The sequence below is a fragment of the Anopheles nili genome, chromosome X, assembly GCF_943737925.1.
Source record: "Anopheles nili chromosome X, idAnoNiliSN_F5_01, whole genome shotgun sequence".
In the NCBI taxonomy this organism is placed as follows: domain Eukaryota; kingdom Metazoa; phylum Arthropoda; class Insecta; order Diptera; family Culicidae; genus Anopheles; species Anopheles nili.
This window is the reverse complement of record NC_071293.1, coordinates 10,461,894-10,489,602: the sequence shown is the minus strand read 5'-3', so window position 1 is coordinate 10,489,602 and position 27,709 is coordinate 10,461,894. Positions and strand designations below refer to the sequence as shown.

Here is a 27,709-nt window from a genome sequence, read left to right as displayed (position 1 = left end):
CATACACGGGTATAAACCTTGTGCACACTCGTGCATTAAACGATACTATGTATTACGACTGCAGGTGCATCTTGTGTTATTTGCATTTTGTTTCAATCAAAATTATATTACTCATAAAAAGGTCGTGATGTTTATGGGCAATATTGTATTCATTTGTTTACCGTTTGATTTCCCTTGTGCGTTCGGTGTTTATATTTTTATATGCTATCTTTTAATTAAATATATTTTTGTAAATTCTGGAGGGACGAAAAATGTGATTGGTGGAAAGAAAATGATTGCTTTCTCTGAGTATGTTACCTGGGAAACGACAGAGTGCAGGATCTGGTCTGACTCCAGCTCTCAGCTAATTTTCTCTCTCTCTCTCTCTCTCTCTCTCAAGAAAACTTTCGAGCAGCACCATGGGCTGCTTGCCCAGTCAAAATTGCAGACCCAGAACTAGACCAGGTCTAGCTAAATAGGAGCTGGATGCTTTACGTGACCGATATCATTCTGTAAGGAGACTCTGTCTTATATTCACGAGAAGTAGAAACTGACCTAATCCGCGCTGAAATTGCTGACATTGTAAACATACCCAGAATGTTGCATTTAAAATCTAAGTAGGAAATAATCCCGACCTGTTGATACCTCATAGAAGACCTACTTGATGAATCCATTAGGCGGTTGCATAGAGTCGGGTAAAATACACACTTTTTATTTGGTCAAATGGAGCATGCTTCACAAAAGGCAGCATTAAGTTATTTGACGCAATTGCTCGACACAATAGATTTCTAAAAGGCCAAACATCCACGGTAGTCTTTAGGTAATTAGCATTAGCTGTTCAAAACGAGTTCAAACTGAAATGTTTGATTCGCTATTGATAGTCATCGAATAGAGAAGCAACTACAAAATACAGGCATAGTACAATAACGCAGGGTGATTTTAAATGGGTATCCAGAACATCAAATCAATGTTATGCCTTCCGGAATTACTTAATTGCTTTACGTTCATAACATGAAGTGAGCAACGCCACGACAGCAACAATCGTACCGGTGTCGGTGTCGGAGTGGTTTCGGGGTTTCGCAAGGACGTGCACCTTTAGCGAAGAGCAGCAAATTGGACTTGCGCATTTGATGACATACAAGCCTTGTAAAGGCTCTTGCTCCTTCGATGTGTACTATGCACATAAGCACCTGTATGAGTCCAATGGATTTTGCTGCTGTGATGGTGAGCGATGGGACAGAGTATTCCTGGAGGAATATTGAATTTTATTGCCTTAAAATGTCAATAGGTTATAAATAGACTGGCTTCTGGCTAAGGCAATTGCCAGGGAAATTGAATCAATATTGATTGAATGGAATAACCACAATCCAATCAGGTGTAACGAACTACACTCAAGGTCAAAGAATAGGTTAATATGGAAAAATGAAGTATTCTTTTAAAAACTTACCCGGGCCAATTACCAGGGCCGACCAGAACAAAGTATTTAGTAAAGGGCTTTGCTCCATTTTGATTTTCGTAGTATCTTACCTACGCTAACTGTACTAGCGCCATCTGTCGTTCGGTTTATAAAACATTTCCCTCGCTCGTTACGCCACCTACATGTCATCTTATGAAGCATTCATTTCAAATGTAACTGATATTCGACAACGGTTTTCTAAGGTCACATTATTGTTGTTTATTTATTATTATTTTTTGTTCATTGTATATAACAAAACATTATACATTATTCTGAGAACGCTTGCAGGATGAGATTACTCGGTTCTGTAAAATATTACACTTTTGTTCCGTTTTAGAGAAGGCACAATGGACGTGGCTGGCCGGATAGGCGGTTTCCCTTCGGACCGGCGCTAAAGGCACTTAAAATTGGCTACGCGTCGCGACTACGATTAATAACTTACTAAATGTTATTCGAAACATGTTATGCTAGACAAGACATCGTCATTCCATGGTTAAATTAATATCAGAACATTGCTCGACGGCGTGTCGCTACAATTATTTAACTACAAGGAAAAATAATAATAAAAATATGTAAAATCCAGATAGGTTGTAAAGTTCGTGTTACAGCTCGCTTTAAAACCGTCTCCAGCTTTAGCCCGAGTTAAGGGTCGTTAATGAGATGATTGCAGCTCTCGTCCAATGTAAGGCACGTCGTTTGCTTTCCTCGGACACGCGGAACTTCTCCGATAGTACGACCCATCGGCCGGCCCGCTAGACTGCTCGGAAATCATCAGTCTTCGCTAGTCACACACACACACACACACACTCACGCACACACATACACATACACCATACATACCCATGCACGCACAAGCACACGCATGCACACACGTAAACACGATCACGAACGCGGTTTAGATGAGTGATTAATGAATTAGTGTGTAAGTAAAACGAGAGATAATAGTTTTGCCAGCATGTGCTGCTCGAGTGGCTATTTCCGCATGCACTTGGCACTTGTGATGGCTGCCGGATAAGAGTTTGTACTGGCAAATGTATACCTATATAAGACGGTTTTTTTCTTTTGAACTAGCTGTTATTTGCACAGGCCAACCCTTAAATAACGATTCAACTTCATGCAATACGAACCAAAGCCGCTCCATTCCTACCAAAAAGGCAGCATCGGTTTTAAATGAGATTTTACAGGCATTCGAAGGCCCTCTCGAATCGCGAAAGAACAGTGTTTGACTAGTTGATTAAGTGCTGTCAAATAACAGAAATACATGCTCTACCGTTTCTAGCTTTTCGTTAGCGAACGCCATTAATGCTTTGTGCCGCATGCGTGTGAGCGCGTGTGTTTCGCGTTAAGTTACTATCTCGCCTGCATTTGCCTCCCACGCTATCGGTTCTGTCTCTTCTTCTCTATCCCTCACTCTCTCTCTCTCTCTCTCTCTCTAGTTTCGGGTTGCGCCAGCTGACAGCCGAGTAGGATGGCCTCCTTCGTCAGCTGTTTGTGATGACGTCTGTGATGACGTACGGTACCCCACTGCTTACTCTGTAACAGAGGACAGCGGAAATCGTGATACTACCTCAACCTGAGGCGCTCACAGGTGCTCGTCGCCATGATAGTTACCATTTCGGTTCAATGGCTGCCGTTCGGACGCGTCCGTGGGGCGTTTCCGCTCGAAGAATCCGCACTGAAAGTTTGGGGAGAGGAAGAAACAGACAAGAGATTAGTAGACGTCAACACACACATGCTGGATCTGTCAGCCCGTACCTTCGATAGTAGGTAGATTAGAAGTAGTAGGATGAGGGCGCCGGCACAGGCAGCTAATACGACGATCCATAGTGGTACGACGTCCGGTTTGACAGTTGGCTCCGGTACGGCCAACACCGGGATCTCGTGTGTCTTGATGGGCTTGTCCTTCGGCTCACCGATGTACGGCAACTTCAACACTCGCGCTACGTTCATCGTAGAAAAGTGTAGTGGCGCCGAAGATGACAGCTGGTGGAGTGTGTGGGCAACAACGCGTGTTCGCAGTGCAACGAAGGCGACGTCCTTGTTGCCGATTGGTCCCGCTTTACAGTGAATGACAGCGCAACGAGTCGCGTGACACTGCAGCGCCTCCTCCAGAGCTCGGTTTGATTCGTCTTTAGGTGCCACCTGACGCCTCTGTCGGTCGAACCGCTGGTAATAGCGGAACTTCTGCTCCACATTCTCGTGACCCTGATTGAGCTGGTGATTCAGATGCGGTAGTCCATACCCTGGTGGGTAGGTACGTCGCGAAGAAACGTCCGGATCGATGTAGCTCTCCTCTTCACTGCGATCGTACATTCCGTAGTCGTCCTCTTCGTGTTCTTCGACCTGCTCCAAGTCATTCGCTACACCATGGTACGCGTTACTGGTGTAGGATCCCGACTCTGCCTGTTCCCGGCCACTGTACTGACTTTGCCGGCTTCCTGAAGCCGTTGAGGACGTGTGATGGGACGACGAGCTACCACCATGCTGTTGAGAGTATTCCGTGCGTACTTTGTTCTCGAATTGACCAAGATTGTGGCCAAATCCTGCTCCACTCGCAGGTCCACTGTGTTCGCCTAGGTGCATGAACTCCGTCACCAACCCCGTACGAGGAGCTTCCCCATCCTGCTGACTCATCATGCGGCGACGTGTTGACGAACCGGAGGCTACTCCAGAGCTCGCACTGGCTCCCTGTTCTAGACGTCCAAGACTTCCAAGACCTCCTTTCTGATCGGTGTTGTGGCTACGGTATTCACTCTCCGACACGTGCAAGCGTCCATCCTCTCCACGGTACGTTGTGCGGTTCTTGGAATAATACACCACCGAGGAAGAGGTTCCGTTCCTACCGCTACTACTACTGCTCGAGGCAGAATCATACCCAGAGGTGACCCCACCATAAGATGCATCCGTTCGTAGTCCTTCATCATACTGCTGCTGCTGTTGCCGACGATAGCCATCCCCTTGAGATCCTTGCTGAATGTATCCTTGCCTAGAGTAGCTCTCTCCACGGCCTGAATTTTGTCCATAATCACTCGACACGCGGCCAGATGATGCTGTTTCGCTGCCTTCCACCTGATACCGTCGTTCTGAGCCACCACCGGACACGCGGTGAGAGTTTACTCCCTCCGAACCTCCAGTAGAGCCTCGGGAAGAGTATCTCGAATCGTTCACACCGACACTGCTGCTGCCAACACTTCCTTCACTGCCTCGGAAACGGTTGCTTCCACCACTAGCTCCACTGCTGCTCATGCCGCTGCTACTGCTGCTGCTGGTACTGCTGAAGCTACTGCTACTGCTACTACTGCTGCTACTGCTACTACTGCTGCTGCTACTACTGCTGCCACCAACACGTCCCGAACTCGAGCCAGTGGAAAGGAACGAAATGGACGAGGTGCCACCTTCCACACCGGCCGCACTAGCTGACGCGCTATTAGACGTCCGGCCCATCGTAGAGGAGTAGCTTGTTCCAGAAACACCGACCTTATCGAGGAAGCTCTTGCGTGCCAGCACACCGTCAATGGCGAGATTAAGCGGATTCACGTACTCCGTCGGTAGACATTCAATGTTGCCGTGTGTTTCCGGCTGGTTTAGCAGGTACATCAGTGGTACACCGTCAACGGTTTCGTGTGGCCACAACACGTAAAACTCAGCCTCATCGATCGTGGAAGGACCCTCGTTGCGGATCTCGTAGATATGCACCACCTGCGGGCCGAGATCACGCTCAGTACGTGCCTCTTCCAGTGAGCGGAACTCGCTGTGATTGTACAGAAACTCATCCGGCAGTGACACACCCGACATCGAGAGGTCCGTCTGCACCAGAATGCCGATGCTTTTGCGCACCACGTTGTCATGCTGGCTCGCGTCAACCTCCGCGTTGGTGGAGTTCGTCTCCAGATAGAACTCGTAGCTCGAGCCCATACCAGCGGCAAAGGACGGTGCCAGAATCACCTTGAAGTGGACCACCTTGCCGCTCGACAGTGGATTGCCGATGTCACACTTTAGCGTCTTGTTGGTGGCAGCTGATGGGGCCGTACACAGTACTGGCACATCCTTCGCCTCACCCAATCGGTCAACTCGCCGGAAGTCCAGCCCGGTTGGGACGGCCATATAAAAGCCAGCCTCGAACGCGTCCTCCCCGCGATTCGTGATGAGAACCTCCATGGAGAGGAGGTTGTTCGATCCGAGCAGGTAGTTATCGACCGACTTCACCTCCATGCGCAGATCCGGCACGCACACGTTGTCTGGCCCACAGTTCTTCTGGATGTTGATCGAATCCCGCTGCACCGTGCCGCGGTTGTGGTCGAGAACGGGTTCGATGTTGGCACGGGGATTCCGCTGACGGGTTCCAGAGCTTTGCCGCAAACCGTACGCCATCTCTACTTCGAGCGGTGTGATCTTGTCCCGGACGTTGTCCGCCACGTACACCAGGTCACTGAGGCATTCAAGTTTGCCGCGGAATAACCGCATCGATTGGTTGCGCGTGCTACGACCCTCTTCTGCGAGGAAGAACAGACGTGGATTGCGCGCTTTGCGAGCGTCCAGTGTCCACGAAATCTGAATGTCTAGAGCTGTCGGGACGTTGACACCGTTGTACTTCAGGCACGAGTTGATGACAGTACAGGCGACGCGCTTCTGCGTGCGTAACACCGTGCAGTTGCGTTCGTCTAGCGAGATCAGCTTACTCTCGGTTTCAAACAGTGTGCTTGCCTCCATCGCCGCAACTGGGCGTGCCTTGAACACAAGTGCCTTATCCGATTCATACGCGCCCACAACCAGGTCCGGATAGCGATTACCATCCAGATCGATGCCACCTGACAGCGAGAACCCAAATGTGGACAACCTCGCCAAGCCCGACATCTCCTCCGCCTGGATCACCTGCGATGCTCGTGGAAGCGGACCGTCACGTGAGCCATAGTAGATGTAGACAGCTCCACGTCCACTCGGTCCATCATACGGTGCTCCAACAGCGAAATCACCGAACCCATCCAGATTAAGATCTGCCAAAGAGCACACGGCTAGCCCAAAGCGGGCTTTGCTGTTGACGCCATCTCGCGTGTCCAGCTCACGGAACTTTCCCGATGGAGTAGCTCCCTGGTACATCACGTACACACGGCCCGTCTCGTACTTGCCCTCGTTGTTTGGCTCGGTGTACATCGGCGCTCCGATGATCAAGTCATCCAGCTTATCCCCATCGACGTCAACCGCAGCCAGCGAGTACCCGAAGTACGCACCAATCTGCTCGCCGGTAATATTCTGCTGGTTGGTCATGTTCCAGGAGTACACCAACACCTTACCAAGCAGGCCAGCCCCGCGGGGTTTGCCAACCGCAACCCCTTGCGTGCCATCACCATTGAAGTCACCCGTCGTGGACGAGTACCCAAGGTAGCTGTCATCCTCTTTCTTTGAGTCCTCCGGCGTCTTGTACACCTTATCCTTGGGATTGTTCAAGCTGAACGAGTAGATCTGGCCTGTGGAGGGGCAGGAGAGAACGAGCAGACGATTAGAGGACGTCCCGGGGACAAGCTTCACGATGCGGAGTTATCCGGGCAAGCGCGCCTAGCTAGTAGGTTAGTGATGATTGGTCGACTCGCTGTTTGCGACACGGCTCGTGTTCGGGAGAGCGTGCCCCATGAGCCGTTGTTGGGGTTATTGCGAGTAAGCGTCAGATCTCGGGCTCGAACACCCGATGAACACGGGGATGAGGGTCGAAACCGCCGCTCAACACTACCCGGAAGCCACTACCCGGAAGCGCGGCGCTGAGGCGCTGCTCTATGTTACAGCACGGCGCGCCATTGGGCCGCGCGCCGTATGATGTATTCATGATAGTTCTGTCTATGTTTGCTCGATGAATAGATCATTTCGTGATGGGTTTTTTTTTGGTTTATAACACAATGGTGGATGAGCGTCCTGTACATGGCGCAGGGCGAGGGCGATGGTTCGACCGCGCGAAGTTGACGATGAAAGAGCGAAATAAATTGAGCGATGAAGAGAAACAGAAAAGAAGAGAGAAGTGTGGAGAAGAGAAGCTATCCAAACAGGATGACCATTAGTACGATATGTGATTAAAATTAAACAGATGTGTCTACGTGATCCACTGGCGCTGCTACAAATACCTTGAATCGGCTTATGATACATGGGAAGAGCTACATGAGAATGGGAGAGTGTTGCTTTAATTTTTTTTTGGTCACACGAAACTACGCTGTAACACTTGACCACGGGAAAGGGGGCTCGTTACATCCGTGGCCCCGTACAGAGCATCATCAAGCGAAGCAGGATCTACGTTTCTTTTTGTACACTCCCTACAAAGCCCTGTTTGTCACGCAGGAAATCGGCGGCTTTGTACACACGGCATGACATCACAAGGCACTTAAAGGGTTAGCCGGAAATTTCACACGTTCACCCGAAAAAAAAGGACCGGAAATGCCCCCAAAATGGTAGCTGAGGTAGCGATCGGTAATCGTAAACGTGCGTTGAGCTCCCCAACGTTGCAAGTGAAAAATTCTATACTATAAACGCGACACTGACAGCCGTTAAAAATCAAGCATATTTACGCCACACTATCTCTCATAATCTCTTATCTACTTTACGGTTGTAAATGCACACCAGCAAGAGTACGTCCAGCTGCTGCCACTGCTTAAGATGTTGGACAATTTCTACAAGCTGCTAGCTACTGAAAAGGATGCATTTCAAGGCTACATCAATCATGTACAGCGGCAGAATACCCCGCGACGATCACCGAATAGGCCCCAGCAAGCAAACCCGTGATATCTTGAGCTTCGTAGATCGTTTTTGTTCAACCGACAGAACTGGCCCACAGATGATGTAACCATACGCTGTAAGTAACTCCCCCAAAGGGCGGCTCATCTGCGGGCGGCTCGCATAGAAATAGTACGCCAGATAGCAGGTTGAGAAATGGAGAATGGGTTAATAGAAGATGGGATGAAGATCACTTGTTCCACCACCGATGAGGTTTAGGGTCAGGTCTTTCGCTGTCTCGCTGTCAACACTGGCTCGTTCGGTGGCGGGTTCTGGTGTTGGCGAGAAAAGCGCGAAAGGCCACGTGTAGATAATAGTGTGTTGTTGTGTGTTTTGCAGGTGTGAGAAAGAAAGAGAGAGTAGTATAGAGAGAGAGAGTGAGAGAGAGTTAGTGTGAGAAAGGGCAAGGCCAGAGATGTCCCAAAACCAAGCGTGTTATAACGAAGGTGGTCGTCACGTGCAACACCTCTTAGGATGTGGGAGAGGGCGCACGTTTTCCCACGATGCAAGCGACAACGTTAGCATGATATCGGTAGGGTACAGAGAGTGGTTTAGTACATCGTTAAACTAGTAAACGTTAGGAAACTGCATAAGACTCGTAAGGTCTGTTCAAGGTTACCTCCTTCGCCAAAATGACCATACCGCGGGGGTTTATAGGGAAACACAACGTCGGTGTTAATGGAATACATTTGTCCTGAAATCAGTCAAAAAGGTTGCGTGCACTCATCACAAGGCATAATTAGAAAACAGATAAGGAGGGTCGGGGTATGGTGGGGAGGAGCAGGTAGGTGGGCGCAGGGGGCGAGCAAGGGTGGGCGAAAAGGTGTTGGAAGGGGGGTGGGGGGGGGGGGGGTGGGTGGCGAGAAAGGTGGTTGGGCACAAACATCAGAGATTTAGTATGGCTTTAGTTGTTGGACGAGTTGTGTGTGTGTTTCTTTTGGGGGTGTGTATGTGTGTATATGCGTGTGTGTGTGTGGGTGTGTGTACTCCTGGAAATGGCCAGATCCACATCCTAGATCCAATAGGTCCTTAGTATCCCGATGTCATTAGGATATTTACTCATACAACTTCGCTCCAGAAGTCCATGAAGTCGATCAGTCAGGCATTGATGTCGATGTACGCGGCAGGTGTTTAAGATTGGGGTAAATGAGGGACCCAGACAAAACCAGGATGCATGGTGGAGCATTCAACCTACTTCGCACGCTCGGATCGTCACCAGTTTCATACGTTCTTCACAAGATACACCGTGGGTTCGATTCCCGCACGCACTTCCACACGAAAACGCGGTGCAACGCACACCAAAATCAATCGCAAAAACATGCACACATACGGGACTGTTCACTAAACGTTATGGAAGTACTAGAAGCGAACAAACGAGAACTACGTGGGTTTTTGTTTTGTGTGGGGAGGAGAGCGAAAAATAAATCGGAAGGACATGAAGAGTAAAACGGGCACAGTTCTATCTATCTCAAACGCAGCGCAAAGGTGTGTCGCACTCGCACACAACAAAAAAAGTGTGTTTTGGGGAAATTCCAACCAGACAAAACCAGAAAAAGAAAACTGCAAAACCAGGCGCGCGCGCTCTACACACTACGGAAGGCGGTGGAAAACTGCACTTTTCACGCGTGTTTGCGGTTGCTGCTGATATGTGTGTTTGTGTACGTGTATAGGGCAAGAAAAATAAGGACTCCGTGAGTTCACGAGATCGCTGCTGCGCGGGAATTGATGAACCGACTAATGAAGGGGATAAAAACGCAACCAAAAAAAAATCACGCCGGCAATGCCCATCACGCTTGGGACGATACTAGAGCTAGTAAGGGCGTGGTGCATCTTCCTGCCGAGTCATGACGGAACCGACACCAGCTCGGGCAGCTTTAGAGCCACCAAAAATGGTCTCGGACCTAACCGGACCGGCGAGTTTGCCGTAGAAGGCAAGCAAACCATTCGGTTGGTGCGAAAGCGCTATGCGGGGCAACGACACAATGGCAAACAAAACTAGGGAAATTCTAGCTCTCGAAACTCAAAACTCAGTCTTCACGGCTCGCACTTCCTGCCGCTGGAACAAGAGAAGAGACGTGTATGAACACCGCTGCGGTGTCAGGACGGCTACTTACCCTGCCAGTAGAAGCTACCCGGGGCACCGATGAAGACGCGAGTACCGTCCTGTAGAAGAGCGAAAGAGCAGATGTATCAGATACTTGATAGGGAATTGTTTTTGCGCCCTCGATACGTACATTTGTGAGGGCGGCACTAAAACCAGCCTGACAAGATCCTTGCCGATGGTAACCCCAATAGGCTGCGGAATGAGAGTAAAAGAATGCAAGCATGTGAGTGGTGTGACCTCGCAGACCTATCAATTTCCACCAGACACACCTGTTCGGCAGGGTGATAGCTCCTGGAACTCCCGCATGTTGTTCTTCGCAAGATGGCAGGTTCCGACAGGTTCAACACGTTCCGCTTTGCGCGGTTGTAGTTGATGAAAGACGTATCGCGGGGCACAAGCCTGCCGAAGGGTAACAAAACGCGAAAACACATAGCAAAGGTTTCTCATCATGGACGAAAGGACGAAAGGACTTACCACCAACGGACCATCGATACCCGCACTCGCGACCGTCGCACCAAACCATTGGTTTGATTTGGTGTCTATCTGTTCGTTTTGATCGTTGAAATTATTTCCTGTGGGTGAAAAGAGGCCATACGGTGAACAACGGCTGGTGAAAGATGGGTTATATAGTTGACGTGGGCCCCTCAAAACAGAGCACCTACAAACTACGACCGATTAGCAAAAAAAAACGAGAAGGTGTACAGCAGGCACCACCTATCACTTCGGTGCCTGCACTACGCTATTAGCTGTGCAGCGGATACGGCACAAGGAAGCCGGCACGTGTTACTTCACGGCCAGCATCACCCACCTTTAAACGTTAAAAAACATTTCTCCAGACCTGGGGCGAGGATTGAAGAAGAAAAAAAAAACGGAAACCGTCAGACGTCGTGTGATCGCTCGTCACACCATGTGCAGCTGCGGGAAATATCTTACAAGCGGTAGGCGACTACTCTAGGTGACTCATAACGCGACGAATGGTTCTCGGTTGCGGTTCTATACGACGAGTGAAGCAACGCACGAAAGAAACAGCGCTCTTAGCGAAGGTCGCTCTATTCTAACAACCGAAACTAAACGGTGCAGCTATGGCGTATGGATGATCGAACGCAAAAAGGAGAGTGAAAAGAAATCATGGTCTGAATGTATAATACAGCCGTGCCCGTAATCACACGCGGTGTAACGATTTCGAGCATACGGAGCAGTACTTGACAGCAGAACCAACGCTTAGAGCCACCGTTCCCTTCTTGGGTTCTTGGGTGTGGATGGCTCTGGATGCGAGTGTTAAAACACTTAACATTTCGATGCGTTAGTTCCGGTGACAATGGCTGGCGCGTTTTGCTCTACACCCGCTACACTCGTGGGGTTTGGGGCTCTCGAGTGGCATCGGTGGAGGACAATAAGTAGTAGAACATCTGTACTTGCCGTACAAATCGAACTGGATGTTGGTAATGTTCGAGGTACCGGTGCGTTGTCCGGGCATTTCAATAATGGTAGCATTTTCTGCGAAAGACAATACGACATCTTGTAGGCACGAAGAATGCGCGAGGTTATGATGCCTGGAGCAACAGCCACCATGGTAGAACAATGCGTTCCTAGTTTTAAGACGTTGCTAGTATGAACCTTGGTGGTATTATTTTTAGAACACTCTTCTGGCATAATGCCGAAATGTATCCCAACGCCGTGCAAATTATTTCCTGCTGATGCAAAAGAAGCGTTTTGAAGATCCTTTGCCATGATGAAACCAAACTGCTGGAGTTACTTTTTGTTGCTTGGGTTCTGTTAACTTATTATGCTCCCTTCATAGGTCATTTTGAACCATTTCGGACGCGAAAGAAATCAAATAACGAGTGTCTCTAGAACGAAAATGTCTGCTACCGGAGACCTTATTCAGCTACGTAAATGATCGCTCTCCCTTTCAGACGCTCAAGAGCACCCATTCGCTGCAGTTGGGATTGCAATTGCAATGAACACCCTTTTGCATCCATTAGCAATGCCCATTAACACTTATTTCCAAGAAATTTTCTGCCAGCCCACGACGAGCGCAACAGGAAACGTACATGTTTGTTTTTACACGTTATCGTTGAAGTGTTTTAGCGGAATAGTTCATTTGTACAGCTAATAGCTGACGATTAGATTTCTAATTTATTCCATTCGCCATTTTGTTTGTACGAAACACAAATGAGAAATATTTTAAAGTTACCCTACACAAAACAGCAAATTTTTCTAAAAACTTTTACGTAATGCATGTGCTCAACGATTATAAATAGTTTATTTTAGAATATTTTAAAATAAACGTATAACATTTATTTATCCCGCAAATAAAATTTCAACTGTAATATACGCTGGATCAGCTGATATTTAGTATATTTTTAGGTGTTTTGAAGGCACTCGTATTTTTTTTTAAATTATCACTCACAATAAGTGTAACAAAAGAAAATTTAGAAACATAACGTCTTTTCGAGCTAATGCCAAATTACACATCACGAGTAAAAACCTGCAAATAATTTTAACCAAATCATTTTTGCATTATGTACAATTTTTCTTTGGCACTCTTTGATGCATATGAGCTCATTTATGCATTAAACATAAAAGATGAAACCCCAGTTAACGCAGCATGAAAAGTGTCATCGAATTCTTCGTACGAATTGATGACGTGCCACGTACGGAATGCTTCTGTCTTACCCAAAATGGTTGAAATGGCAGTCAGAGTGTTTAAAACCCACCCTCAAAAGTACCTACCTTTCGTATCGAACGGCACCAGGTAACACCGATGGTCATCGTAGATATCGCAGCGGTACACGGCACCGCCTTCTATCACGTCCGGCTGCGTCGTGTTGGCGGTCGGTGCGCCCACAATCACCCTGTGAAGGACAAACGGCAAAATGAGCAAAATCAACAAGAACAAGACACAAACCAAACCCCAAGCGTGATTTATTCCACCGCAAACGCTCTGACTCAGGACCGAGATGACGTTTGGTCGCGAAATGACGATCCTCACCAGAGGGCGCTCGCGCGAGATCAGCAGCAGTGCGCTTGCGCCGTACCGATTTGGTGTTACTCATGTCCCTCAACGATCCACCACGATGAACTCGAACCCGCTCCCGACATCGTGTCGCATCCTGTTCATGCCCAAAAAAAAGCGACCCATCCACAGCCGGAGGTCACCGCACGAGGTGACAACTTCTTTCTAATCAAACGGAGCACCCTACGGAGCGGTTCTTATCTGGCGAACGGCAAGAAAACCCTCAAGCAAGCCGATTTCAGCCCCGTGCGTGTAACCAAACGGTGAAGGACACACCGACGCCCGGGGCGTTACGTAAGCGCGCAGGAACCGTGGTGGGGAACCGAAAGGTAGGCAGACTTGGGAGCAATTCTTCGGACCGCATAAGGGCAGCTTGGTGGCCAGAAGCCAGCGCCAGAACAGAAAAACCTCGGGGGCCCTCGGGTTTGAGATGGCCACACCATTAATCATGCACTTTGGCGGAAACGTCATAAATGGAAAAAACGCCACCACCAACGGAACAGGAATGCCAATCAAGCCCGAAGACGAGCACAACCCCCGCCCCCCCCCCCCACTCCTTTGCCCCTTGTTCTGTGGTACGCATGCGCACACGTGTGTGTGTGTGTGTGCGTTTGTGTGTGTGTGTGTCGATGAAACGACAGAAACCTGCACGTGAAGGAGGGCAAAAAAGCGACGCCAAAGTAAACAGCTCGTTGGGGGGGAGGGAAATTGCGCGAAAAGCGCGACTGGCATACCCAAACTCCTTTCCCCCCCCCACCCCTCCCACGCCTACTTCCCCTGACTTTGCAAAAGAAGTCAACCCCACTCCCTTCCGCCGCTACGTGAACCACTGCTGGCCCCGTCGGCTTGCCATGTTTGGACATTCTGGGTTCTCCATTTTGCACCGCGCAATGTATGTTTTTCTCCACCCCTCTACCCACCCCACCACCCCCCTCAACCCTGCGCAAAGGGCTGCTCCCCATCATGCAAGTTGCTGATGCGCTTCTGTTTCTGCGGCATCGGCAAGACATTATATCTGTCCCCGTGCCGTGGCGCGTTTGTTTTTTTTTCGCTTTTTTCTTTCCTGCGGTCGGTGCGCCAAAGGCGGCCATACAGTGGTCGGATCGGGGGGGGGGGGGGGGGGTAGGTTGACGGTAACGGGGTTGGAAATAAATCCATAAAAGTCCCCAAGACCACAAGCGGCGAAGGCAGAGGAGAGAAGCAAAAGCAAAAGCTAAAAAAGGGGAGCATAGAGGAGCAGCAACAACAGCAAGAAGAGGAGCAGGAGAAAAAAGAAAAAAGGCACAGCCACACTACAGCCGAAGGGCGCTGGAAAGCCACTAGCCGGTGCAACCAATTGGGTAATGGTGTGTAGTAACGCCAGCCACAATTAACATTTAACCATCGCGCTGACCCGATCGTGACCATCCGCGGGTTCGAATCTTATCGAAACGAAACAAATATCACATCACCGGCCGTTTTGTCTGTTGCTTCGTTTTCTGCATGGGCAACGCACGGACGAGGGATGGGAAAACACACACACACGCACGCGCGGGTGCGACGGGCAAGACAAATTCCTCGATCGCCCATATATGGGCCTCCGTAGGGCTCGTCCCGGTTTGGGAATGCATTTTTATTCCACCGCCAAGCCGAGCGTGTTCGCGACATAAAAAAAAGGCATGCTGGCACAATAAGCGGGGTGCTGGGGGAGAAGGGGTTTTTCCACCGGAGATCGGGTCGAAATATTGCAAACACACAACCGGGGGCTGCGCGCGAACGACAGCAAAAAAAAAAGGGGCCCCGAGGATGGGTTGACTAATTTCCTAAAACACATGGCACCGAACCGTGTGGCCTGCAGATGTTTTTCTCCCGCTCACGGGGAAGGGGCCATGTCGAGCGAACACAGGGGACGAAGATGAGGGAGGAAGGGGAAGAGAAAGAGAAGAAGGAGAAGACCTTCACATCGTGCGGCGTGTGGGTGAACGAGTGTTGCGCGCATATGCATATGGTGTGCATATGTTGCACGTGCGCTGCCAATTGCAGCCCTTGCAGCCCTTGCAGCCTTTACAGTCCCTTGCCGGGATATGTTACAAGCGCAAGCGGCTCCGAAAGCGCATCCTGAAGGTGAATGTGTTTGTTTTACGCCTCCCGAAAGGCTCGAGCTCGAGTGTTATGGCTTCCTGCTCGAAAAGAAAAAGATCGCACTCACCAACAGGCTGCTACTGAACGCCAAACAACTTGAGGTAGCTCGATAACCGAAGCGTTAACGTGCGGCACAATCACACGATAGTATCGGGATCGAATCTCGCATCCCCCCCCCACTGATTGGGTCGAGTCAATTAAGAAGAAGAAGAACGCCCAAACAAACTCTCCCGAATGCCCGCGCGAGATAACACGACCGACGACGCGCCTTATCGAGCTCTCTCGCTCTCTTATCAAGCCGGCTTATTACCGCTTCTTCTAGGGACCGATGTTGGTATTGCGCGAACATATGTAAACGCGCACACCCCAGGAAACGGGCATCATCTCGATAACCCTTGTTGCACTCTCGCCGAATGCGCGTGTGTCTCCTCCTCCGTCTCCGATCGGGGGCGCTTTTTCCACCATAAATGCGTGCCCTTTCGTTTTTGTTTTTTTTCGTTTCAGCTTCCTATCTGCTGCACATCGATGCAAAGGGTCTCCCGCACGGCGAACTCAGCCCATTAACAAATTGTACGCATTAACCTCTGCCGCCTCGATCGTCTTCGTTTGTGGTGGTGGTGGTGGTGGTCAATTAAATAATTGCACCCGTACCACGATAACCCCTCGAGCAGCTCGAGAAAAACAAATAATAAAGATCATTCAATTTCGCTACACACTCCCGGTTATGGCCCACGCAAACCAACCCTCTCTGCCCCCCCCCCCCCCCCTTCCGAACGAAAGGGCGATCCTGTTTGTGTGTATGTGCGAGTTCGCGTCATCGCAGCGCTACAGTGCCGCACCGAAGGTGAACGGGAATGTTGAGCGAGAGTGAGAGCCTGTGAAAAGCAACAGCAACAGCAATAGCAACAACAGCAGAAAATGTGTCGCAAGAAAGGCACACGAAAAAACAGAAGAAAAAAAGCCTGAACGCACGCGTTGCCCACGCGCGAATCGCGATGGTTGGTGAGATGAAGAAAAAAGAAAAGAAAAAAAACGCACACACCAGCGTTGACCGCTCGGGCACACACGGACTGTCATTTTGAGCGTGTTTTTTTTTGTTGGCCTTTTTTTTTGTTTTCGAACCGCCTGTGTTGGCGGCACTCCCTTTCGATTTCGGGTTTTCTCCCCCCCTCCCCCCCACAACCTCTCCCCCCCGCCTCTCACTCTCTCTTTTCTTCGTTACTTTAATCAATAAAAGTGCCGCTCAAGGTCCCACGCGAAAGGGTGTTTTGCGAAAAGAAGGGTTGCCAAAAGGACTGCGGTAGGGCCTGGCAGCACACCCTTCTGCAGTGGCTACTCCCTGGTGGGGCAAGGAGGGGAGGGGGGGAGGAGGTTGGGGTCTTTTGGAAGAGGGTGGACACAAAAAATCCTGACCTAAATCGCTCCCCGTTACGCGCGAGTTTGTGAGTGGGGGTTTTTAACCACACCGCCTGACCTAGTTAAAGGGCTTCACGTTATACGGCGCCACGTGCCCGATACAGAATGGTCCCGTTAAAACGCGATCCCGCCGGTTCGCCCTGATCCTTGAACGCATCCTTGAGACGTTACAGCCTTGCCCTGTTACAACTTACCAGCTCTTGTTCTGCTCGCGATGCAGCGCAACGCTAAAACCGAACATCGAGTTCGGGTCGCCCTCCTGCAGGATGAAGTTGATCGTTTCCAGGTTGAATGCGGTCCCGCTCGGTACGAGGCAGCATCCTGCCAACAGTAGCCCACCGGCAACGAGCGACACCAGCCGGTGTAGCCGTTGGCCGTCACGCACTGTACGTTCGTTGCGCATTCTCATGCGGTTCGGGGACTCGCGCATACGACGCGCGATCCGCGCCTGATCGTTGCTTGCTTGTTTTGCAGGCGACCTCGATGCCTCACTCTCGCTCTCTCGCTCTCGTGCTCTCTCTCTCGCTCTCACACACTCACTCCCACCTCTCTCGTGCACATTCACAGACGCACACGCGCGCTCAAACACTCGGCTGCTGGCAGCACGCCCAAGCGCTCGGAGATGATTGGAGATCGGCTAGCAGTAGTTGAACGGTAAAGGCATCTATCCCGCGTGAGCTCACCAGCTAGAGGAACCACAAGGCGTACAGCTCGATTACATGGGTTAGCTTGTTTACACTCGGTGTTGGGGTTCTTCAACGCCCAGCTGCAGTCACCGAGGACGTCAATGTCACGGTGTCCTGTTCTGTTCTGTCCTGTCCGGTGTTGGTGGCCCAGTTACATAACACCGGAGGTTCTCTCCATTCCACCACCTTCCCCCCCCCCTCCTCCTCCTCCTCCTCCTCCTCTCTCTTCCATCCACCCCTTTCCCCCCCCCCCCCCACGACGCGGCTAAAAACGCGCTATTGGGCGCTATTTCGGCGCCCATGTCGTCACCTCTCATCAGACGTCCACCCAGTCAGTCCACACAGTCAGTCCATCCAGTCAGTCCACCCTATCCGGCAGGTCACGGTGTGTGTGTGCGTGTGCGGGCGTAAAGGTGCTATACACTCCCACACGCCTGCCCCCGCAAACGGCTCCCCTGTACGCTGGTAGTGCGCTTGCGCGCCCACCTCCCCCCACCCATCTCCCACCCCCCTTTTAAGGTGGGTGAAGGACGTGTGGGTGGGTGCGACGCCACTACCGACGATGACAAGCCTGCATCAACATCGGGAGCTTAGCTTATGGCGGAGGAGGGAGATCTTCTGCACCCACCGTCGTTTCTAACGTATTGGTGCATCAACGGCGGAAGCGATGGCTTCATCATCCTTCCCTTTACCACCCCTCACACCCTCACACCCTCACCCCCTCACTGAATTTTCCCGAGTTTTCAGTGAATCATTTCCACCGTGTTCACATACTGTTTCTTTCTATTAATAGCACGCCCGTGCGTGAACAGGCACATCCCGTGATGAGAGGAGAGGGAGGCAAGTGAGGGGGATGGCCACCGGGGGGAAGAGGATTTTTCACCCCTCCCCATCGGTCCCGCTCCGTCCCACCCGGCCGGGGGTCGGTTTGAACGGAAAAACTACCCACCAACGGAACATCTGTTCGCACAAAAAACCCTGAGGGTTGAGGGTGATCAGACACACAATACCCGCCAACCCACGTACCACCTCCCTTCCCCCCCTCTCCACCACCGGGGGTTTAGCGGAAACTAGCCGCCACGGATCTACCTGGCACCCTACCCACCTACCCGTACCCATTCCCCCCCCCCCCTCCCATGTGTCACGCAACCGAGGCACCATGTGTTTCGTGGCCGGTTCGGGAAAGGTCCGATTTTCACTGGCCACAGGCTGATGGAAGTGGGTTTTGATTTTGACCGAGCTCTCGGGAAAGGACCCGTACAGCCGTTGGTTGAAGATGAAGTGTGTGAAATTCAAAAAAAAACACACACACGCAATAAACCGCGAACCACACAACCCGTGACCGTTTTGGGAGCGCTCGGGTGGGTTGTTTTTGCACTCCCGGCGAGACAGAAGCCCTTCACGCATAAGTCACACACAAATAATTTAGGGCACGCAATTTAAATAACGACTCAAAAAGCACACACGCACGTTGTAAGAAGAAAAAACCTGGACGGCCACCACGGCAAAAAAACAGCCTGGCAGGCAGAGACGAGACGAGAAGCACGTCAACGATCGCAAGCAACACCTTCTTGGTTCACGATTTACGAGCGCACGCACTGACACACGACTGACCACGCGAGTGATTTAAATCTAAATGTCTCGAAGCTTTCGCGCCTCCACGGGGTTGGCTGCAGGGCGCACCTAGTTCACGCTTCATCGAACGAGTACTCGCTGGCACTCACTCTCTGGCGCTGTTGGTGTGAGCGCTATCGTTGAGGTCGCTGGTGGGTTCCGTGGGCGAAGGGCGACTGAGAGAGATATGCGGTCTCCCGGCGAGTCAAACCGCTTCAAAAACCACTCAGTGGCATTGATTATTCTCGGAGAGGTCGCTTTTTGAATCACTCACTTCGAGACGCAGGCAGACAAAATCACTCACAATAGGGACAGAGTATTGAATGAGCATAGGCTGACGAGTCCCGCCGTTTCAAAAACCACTCACCACTCAGTGCCATTGATTATTCTCCGAGAGGTCGCTTTTTGAATCACTCACTTCAAGACGCAGGCAGACAAAATCACTCACAATAGGAGCTGAGTATTGAATGAGCATTGGCTGACTCGGCGACAATTGTTCAGCCCCAGTGCGCCCGTGACTTTTTCGGATCGTTTTCTTAACTGTGGATGTTTTTCTTTCACTTGCCTTTTTTCCATTCTTGAGAGAGAGCGAGATAGAGCAATACGGGCGTGCGCAGATTGCTAAGCTCTCTCCAATAGATTCAAATACGGAGCATATGGATAAGAAAATGTCATCATATTTCCAGCTAAAATACGTATGAACTAATCAATGCAGATAAGCCAAACTTCGGATATTTTTGCTTCTGGGCGAGCTCTCTGTTCGTTCAGATGGGTCTCTTAATTTTTTTTTTGATCTTCTTTCTTGTTGAGAAAGAGACAGAAACACCAAACCGAAAGCACTTCAATCAGCACTAGCTTAAAACTGCACTCTTTTTCGAGACAATGAGCTAACCGGGCATGGCTAAATGTATTCATCTTTTTATTCTCTTTTTTTCTTAGCAAACTAGAAGCTTTTCCTATAGGAAAGATTCTTCATCAAAGCTGAAAATTGGAAATTTCTCGTTGTACTTTAATTTATATTAGTTTACATTGGTTGCAAATAGATGTTGCTATGTTATTCCCTCGTCGAGCAGAGGATACGCTGAAACAAAAAAACCGATTGGGTTAGAAAACGTAATCATCATGCCTTAGAAGTTTTAGGAAGTGCACGTAAGAAGTGAAGTCATTTCACGGGTAAATAGAGAGAAATCCAGGATGATAGCAGCACTGAGCTCCGTGAGTTGAATTAGATTGAACGCAGTGTGTCCTTTGATGCATATTCAATAAACGAAACTGATTTAAATGATTATAAGTTTTTATTTACTAATATTGGTTAGTAACAACTAGATATTATTCGCTACTTTTTATGGAGCTCATTCTATGGAGCTTCGGTTACTCAACCAAATGTCAGCTGGTGCAACAAAAAATGTCTGCAATGAGTTCGAGTTCGTGCGAGCTACTTTGGCATACGTTCTCTCTCCACAGTTGCACGAATGTTCTCCCGCTACTGTAGTCCTTTTTTTTCAGGATCCCACACCTTCTAAAGAAACATTTGAATAATAACGTATAATATTGCAGATATAATACGATAAGGAAAAAGACATTCAAATTTACTGCTGCATTGAAATACTTAAGAAAAGCCATGAACGAACTCAAGATTCTTTGATCATCTCTGAATCAAACTGAAAATCATGGTTAACTGCAAGAGCTTCATTGTTTTTAGAACATTAAACAAACGTGGTTTATTTTAATATATAAGAACTGTAAAATAAATCAGAAGATGATTGCTATTTTCAATACGCAGTTAAGTTCAAATTCACATTCAATTTGAATGAATGGAATTGAATTTGAATTGAGTAAAAATGTTACCTCTCATAGCACCTCCCAGCAGCCTTCATACAGCTTGTACGCGATTTGAGAATGTAGCTCTTTGCAATTCTCTTATGATACAGGATAAAACACAACTTTTATTCGTCCAGGGCCACAGCAACTCTATGAATTTTATTCAATCAATTTATGGGAGAAATGGATGAGAATTAGAATCAAAATTTTGGAAAACTGAAACTACCTTTCTCCGGCTGAACTTGTACGCAATTGTTTCTTGGAAGCGTGAAGTTTAAATTTGCTATGCAAATAGCATTCATTTGGGCGTTATTTGAATTAAGCGTTCCATGAGACACTTTTTTTATGTAACACGTTGACTGCCACACGTTTTTTGGTAAAATTCCACGGAACCCCAAAATAGAGAGCCAAGAATGCAAAATTTAAGCGTCACCTGTTCCTATATGCTGGTAACGGTTGCCCGGCTGTAACACTTCCATTTTTGGTTAAACACAAATTCGTGGCTTTCTTTGATCTCATTCGTATTCCTATTTGTTTATAAATTCTTTGCTCGCGAATAATAAGCTCTTATAAATATTGTAAAATTCATTTTAAGAATCAAGCGTTTTTGCATCCTCCTGCATGGCCATGCGAATTTTGCCGTCACCCATTTTTGGATGACACGTAACTGTTTAACATTAACTATCAACAGGGTTTTTGTGGTATTTGTTATCAAATGATATAATTTAACCAATTTCGGACCTGTAATGGTAGGTTAATGATACCTATTACAAAGAGAGGCTATTGATGGATGTGAAATTTTCTGCATTAGTTTTAAGCAAACACGAAACAATTAAAAAAGATAGTAAAGGGAGTACGTGGTTAACCGAATAGAAAGTAAACGCACAGTTGTGAAGAGTGATCGTATGATAAAGTGATTACATATCAAAACCAACAATTTGAACCGCAATTATTAATCACTGTTTATTTCGTAGTTATTTTCCTTTACTATTACTTTACTTTACTCGAGATTTTATCACATTTACAAAACTTATTACGAATATTTGAAATCAGGCATATGAAACAAATTACACCTGATGAAATACTATTTGCAGAACAAAGTAGTTACTAAATTTTACCATCTATAATAATCATTACAGATTACAGGGGTTTTGTAGGAATTGCCTCTAATTTGAGGAAAAACCCTGCAATCAATATATTTTATTTACTGAAATTGTATCGCTGATTTATCATCTACATCAAATCTTTGTTGCTCAGCAAACATTTGAGGTTTTACTTCTTAAAGAAGATACAACAGTAACAATCAATAGTTTTAACTGATATTGCATAAAAATGTTCCCTTTTGTTGTTCCCCCGCTCACACCCTACGTTTCAACTTCCACTAAAAATTTGCAGCAAGCTTAATGATGAAACATATACATAGTTTTGACTGTGTGGATGAAACAAAGCGTGTTATGCATTGGACATAATTATAAGAAAAAATACCTTGATGAAAATTGATTTCCTTGAGAAAAAAAGTAATTTTTATAATTTAATTCGTTCATTGCATTTTCTTTATTTAATAATTCTTTAAATGATATAACATAATGCACCACACTATCGGTTTTCTAATACTTTTTTTAATTTATTTCTTGTATTATTCCCTATATTTATGTTCGATATGGCATACAGTGTAGACCACTAACGCAATCTTCAATAATTTGATATATCTTTTTCAGGGCTGCTTTACGCTTTTCCATTAAGCTTTAATATAATACGGGAGGTTTCACTAGCATTTTTCAGTTTTTGTTTTAAATATTAGTTCCAGTTAATAGGCTTAATGGAAAATAATTCAAATTTTGGCAATAGCTCGTAGCGTTAAAAACCTTGAATTTTTTAAATTGCAAAAAATATTCAACTCATCTAGATCAGTAAGACATTTTAGATTGCATTTGTAGCAGAACATATCAAATAAAACGTCAATTATGACGTCTCAGAGACGTATAAATATTTTTCAAAACAAGTTTAGCTAAACAATTAAAAAACCCACAGCATCTGCTATTGAAAACAACATTTCTATCGAAATTATTTATTTATAATTCTGATTATTTTTGAATCGCTAAACAACAAGCTCCAGCCTCCGGTACAAACTGGTAAACAAGCTAAACAATCGTAGACCCATAAGCTTTTACAAGTATTTGAAATAATTTAGCAAAAAATTTCATCATCAACAATAAATGTTCCTGAAGCACTGTGTTCGTTCATAAAACAAAATATTAACTCATTTCAATGGAGTCAAATTTATACAATTAAATACAATAATAAAACTATATTATACGCTAGGTAAAATAACTATATTAAACGCAGTGTTGTGTTTAAACTATGGAAAGCGTGAAATTCCCTTGTATTATCGTAGAAAAATAACTTAGCTACTATTGATATGTGGTTTTACATTTGTAAGTCATGAAGTCCACTGAAGTATATGATTTATCGCTTTTATTAATTATAAAATCTTCCATAAATTCTCGGTAGCGCGACCTTCAGGTCGATTGCTCGATTTGTTTGCTTTGCGATGGCGTCAGCTCATACGCCGAATTTTGCAGAAACTTTGCTGATAAATGCGCAAATTTTCCTGTTTTTTTGACTAACAAAGACTAACATACCTATGTTAAAACATATATGCTGATGATGAAAGATTAACACTCATTAATGCCACACTGTTTCCCATTCTGTCTTTCCAGCAGAAGTAACATTCCTCGATCTACATAAGGGAATGTTGAAATGGAACACGCAATCAGCATCATTATAAGTTTTGTTTTAGTAGTTTAGTATTCGTATATTTTTGTTTTGTTTTATATTACTGAACTTGTTCCTATTTTTACACATGACTCTATGCACGTTGAAAATATTTTTCAAACATATTTCCACGAATCCAATATTTAATTAAAGTTCGGATTTGTTTTATAATATACTTAGAACGGTATATGATGATGATGGTGATAAGAAATTTTTAGCATTCAGTTAGAATAAATTTAAAAAACACTAAATTCCAATGGATTTAATTATACAGCATTAAGACACACGCGCTCAAATGATATTTTTCAAATATTACAAAAAGGAACTGCTTTGTAGGATGATCTGGAAGTCTGTATGCGGTTCTATTTTTTCCTGAAGGAGCTTCGTTGTGGAAAAGATCCCGTAATTATATTATATGATTCGAAATCTGCAATTGAGAGTCTCATTTGTGTGATGGCATTGATAATTTGATATACGCATGGAGATTAAATAAGTTAGGCCGGGATATGTTTATTTTAAGTATGACTACAATGTTACTACTTCTATTCGTATGAAAACGTATATAAGCATGTGATTTTTACCTTTATTATAAAAAACACATTCTGGCACTTACAGTGATTAAATTTAATAAATTCGATTTTCTGAATTCTATTTAAGGGATAGTGGTGGGACTCATCATCAACTGCATCGATCGTTTTAATTATACTATAATATAATGTCCTTGTACCTTGTCCTTGTAGAACATACTTTTTTTAAATGACTCAACAACCGTTCTACGGTCAAAGCCTGTCTTGTTGGAGCTTTTTATGAGTTTCATAGTACATTATCGTTTATCAAGAGTGAGATTCCCGAATGTTGAATTACTAACAACCAGTATTTAAAACTTAACATCTTAATACATACATCGTTTACCTAAAATAAACAAAAACTATATCAAACCTGCCCTTTGGCTACCACTGTAATTTTAAATAAGTCAATAATTTCAATAAGAATTATCTCGTTAATCTTTTGCTATACACGCTACATAGGGCCTTGAATTTTCTGAAGTCTGCTCGAAATGCAACGTCCATCTGAATTATAGGTTTTCAGATGAAAAAATATTCGATGGGCTATTGTGTGACTGACATCTAACATTAAATAATCCACGAAATACAGGTACAATAAATTTTAAATGATTTGTGGAACTTAAATGGGTTGAAATATTTGTTTTTAGATGTTGATTTGAAATTTTTAATGTAGCAGTTAGCGGGAAATTTTTTTGAAATAAGATGCAGATTAGAAACATTAATCAGACGAAAGAATTCTATTACAGAGTTGAAGACACTATACACATGTATTGAATTTAATCGTTAGAATGCTGCTATATTTAGTTTGAATCCTGTTAAAAGAATGGAAACTAATGGACTTGTAACTTAGTATATATTGTATAAAATTCAAGAAATACTGATCTGGATAGAAGGAATGAAATGGAGAAAAGTGCTTCAGACAGGAGTTGAACGTAGAAAGATACAAGCCATGCAAAGATTTTCAAATCACATTATTGAACTAGTAGCAATATGGGAGAGGCGTTACTAGTTGTTAGCTAATTCGTTATGGTTAGGATTCAAAAGTATTTCTGTTGAAATCTACCCGAACAACAAAATAATACATTATAAAATGTTTTTGAACTTCATATAGCAACATAATATCAGAAACCGAATAATTAAAATCAAACTGCGTTTCATCATCAACTTATAGCAACGAAACTTTTGAAAGCACAGAACATAAAAGACAAATGACTATTTTTAGGATATAACTACATTATAATATAAAAATTAAAAGGAAAAAAATACTAAAACATAGCAGTGCTCATTCATCGGGAAAAAAAGTTTAATAAATGTTCATAAAAAAAACAATCACGCTTTTTATAGTACAATAATATCGAACTCATCTAGAGCAGTTTGACTATTCGCATTGTAGATGATAAATAAATTATATAGGACTGTGACTCAGTTAGGGTTATATACAATCGCCCTAACTAGTTCAATTAATAGACGTGAAAATCCGAGAAAAGCATCGAATTTGTAAAAATAAATCTCTTTACAACTACTAATTTCGATTGCAAGATAATGATGCACGGAGCATAAGCCTAGTAATAATATTTTTAATTTTTCAATCGATTGCGAATAGCGCAAAGCCCGCTGGTTGGCGTCAATAAAACAGTGTCGCCAGCAAAGCGAAACCGGAGTGCAGCATCCTCTCAGGAGTTGGTCAATCCATCAAACAGGTATGTAATAAAAATGTTTCCAATTTAAATCTACACCTTTCTGGTGGGCAGCCGTGGTAGATTAGGTAAAAACGCGTCTGCTAGTAGTTGCTAAATCGATGCGTTGAAAAACAATTCCAATATACTCATTTGGCTGTGCAAACTGCCCAGTGCTGCATAGCATGCACTTCACGAACGCAGCGCCACCATACGTCCGTGAGTTGAACTACACTCGAGGTCACGTGAACAGCTTTTTACCAATCAGCATTGAACTAAAAAATACGCTCATTCAGACATTTTCTTGACAAGCTTAGAAGAGGGTTGACTTACAACAGCAGCCGCCATTTTGACTTGTCGCGATTAGGCTGAGTCGTTTTCCTGTTAGGCTTAATTTGCAGCTTAATTCCACTCATCTTATTAATAGTGCGGTTTTTATAAGCAATAAATAATTCTTAAGTGCAATTCTACCCGTTGAGCATGTGAAATGCGAGTGTTTAGTGGACAAAAGTCGACCAAAAGACGATTTAAGATGTGCTCGTTTTCGGACTGCTCGTCGCAACACACCAGCAAAAGTCGGCCATTGTAGCGAGTCGAACACGGTGTGTGGTGCCCGAACGGTAGTGGTGTTGGTTACAGTATATAAAGCAGTGTACCGAACTGAAGCTCTAGAGGTCCGGCACCCAACAGTACGAAGACAGCTACTTTGTGTAGGACGCGTCCGCTGTCATTTCTCTCGATACAATGTTCGTAAAATTGGTTGAGTTTTTCCTCAACTTTTTTTTTATTAGTTAATTTGCTCGCCTGGCGCTAGAGGGCCCATACTCTAGTCGCTGTGATTAGCAATTGGTTTGTTTGATTTGTTTTTGGTGTCAGCTTGGTTTTTTTTTGTTTAAAATTTTTCCCAGTCAGCCTCCGATTTGGGCTGCCCCGTTCTCATGGCTTCGTTGTTTTGTTTCGCTGCAGATGTGAACCCGATCGGTTGCAAGCGTTCAGTGAAATCTCGACGGGAGAGCCTAGCTTTTCCATGTTCCTTTCGACTTTTGCTTTTCTTGCCGCGGCACTAACACCGTCGCGGCTCTGTTGTGCACGACGTTCTTCAGATATCGGTGCAGCATTATTAGTGTACTCAAAATCGAACAATGGCCAGCGCAAGGAAGAGAAGTTTAGTTGGCTGGCATTTTTTTTTAAATGCTGTGTTATAATTTTTGTTGCTGCTGCTCTCTTTGCAACCGTTGGCCATTTTTCGGTAGTTGTTTAACTTACGCTCAAGCGTCCGTTGGGCGGGGGGGTTTCTTTTTCGTGTCGCCTTGCCAAAAAAAGGAAGGACATTTCGGTGAGAAAGGCGCGTGTCGTGTTTTCGGTTTGTTGTGCTTGCATTGTGATGACAAACCGCCGTGCGGCATTTTTCGCAACGCCTCCAAATTTTGTTCATCAACCGTGAACCGATCTGTCGAACTGCCAGCGTTTTTCTCCCGGTTTTCCGGTGCATTTCCCTTTCCCTGTGAAGCGTGCATTCTTGCACCTGCAAGTGCAACATAGCCAGCCGAAAGATAAGCGCATTTCCGCGCGTGCAGCATTCCCTCGGTTCTGTGGGCTCAGAATTACGAGCGCACTCAGTTTTTGTTTGCTGTATTTACGTTTACAACCGCTAGATCTGGGGGCTGAGTTTTTTTGATTTCGAACGCAGGAATTAAAAATGTTTCCACTCTTCAGTCAAATT

General features: G+C 46.0%; 1 protein-coding gene across 1 annotated transcript; it reads right to left on the bottom strand.

Annotated features, from left to right (window-relative positions):
• Window positions 1–1,644: 1,644 nt before the first annotated feature.
• On the bottom strand, window positions 1,645–17,262 carry LOC128729204 (integrin alpha-PS2). The gene is made up of 10 exons (XM_053822861.1): window positions 17,043–17,262; window positions 13,029–13,150; window positions 10,767–10,864; window positions 10,562–10,691; window positions 10,423–10,484; window positions 10,303–10,351; window positions 8,808–8,882; window positions 3,191–6,900; window positions 3,047–3,110; window positions 1,645–2,968 (listed from the first exon to the last, which is right to left on the bottom strand). The coding sequence occupies exons 1-10, from the start codon at window positions 17,255–17,257 to the stop codon at window positions 2,964–2,966; spliced, it is 4,530 nt and encodes a 1,509-aa protein (XP_053678836.1). The 5' UTR covers window positions 17,258–17,262; the 3' UTR covers window positions 1,645–2,963.
• Between the last annotated feature and the right edge of the window lie 10,447 nt (window positions 17,263–27,709).

What these genes read in the sequence shown, in the direction of transcription:
- LOC128729204 (XM_053822861.1), bottom strand. Translation starts at nt 17,257, where the DNA reads ATGAGAATGCGCAACGAACGTACAGTGCGTGACGGCCAACGGCTACAC. An exon ending in CGCGAGCAGAACAAGAGCTG is followed by an intron (nt 13,151 to 17,042) that starts GTAAGTTGTAAC and finishes TGTCCTTCACAG; the next exon opens with GGTGATTGTGGGCGCACCGA. An exon ending in TGGTCATTTTGGCGAAGGAG is followed by an intron (nt 6,901 to 8,807) that starts GTAACCTTGAAC and finishes GCCCCTCCACAG; the next exon opens with GCCAGATCTACTCGTTCAGC.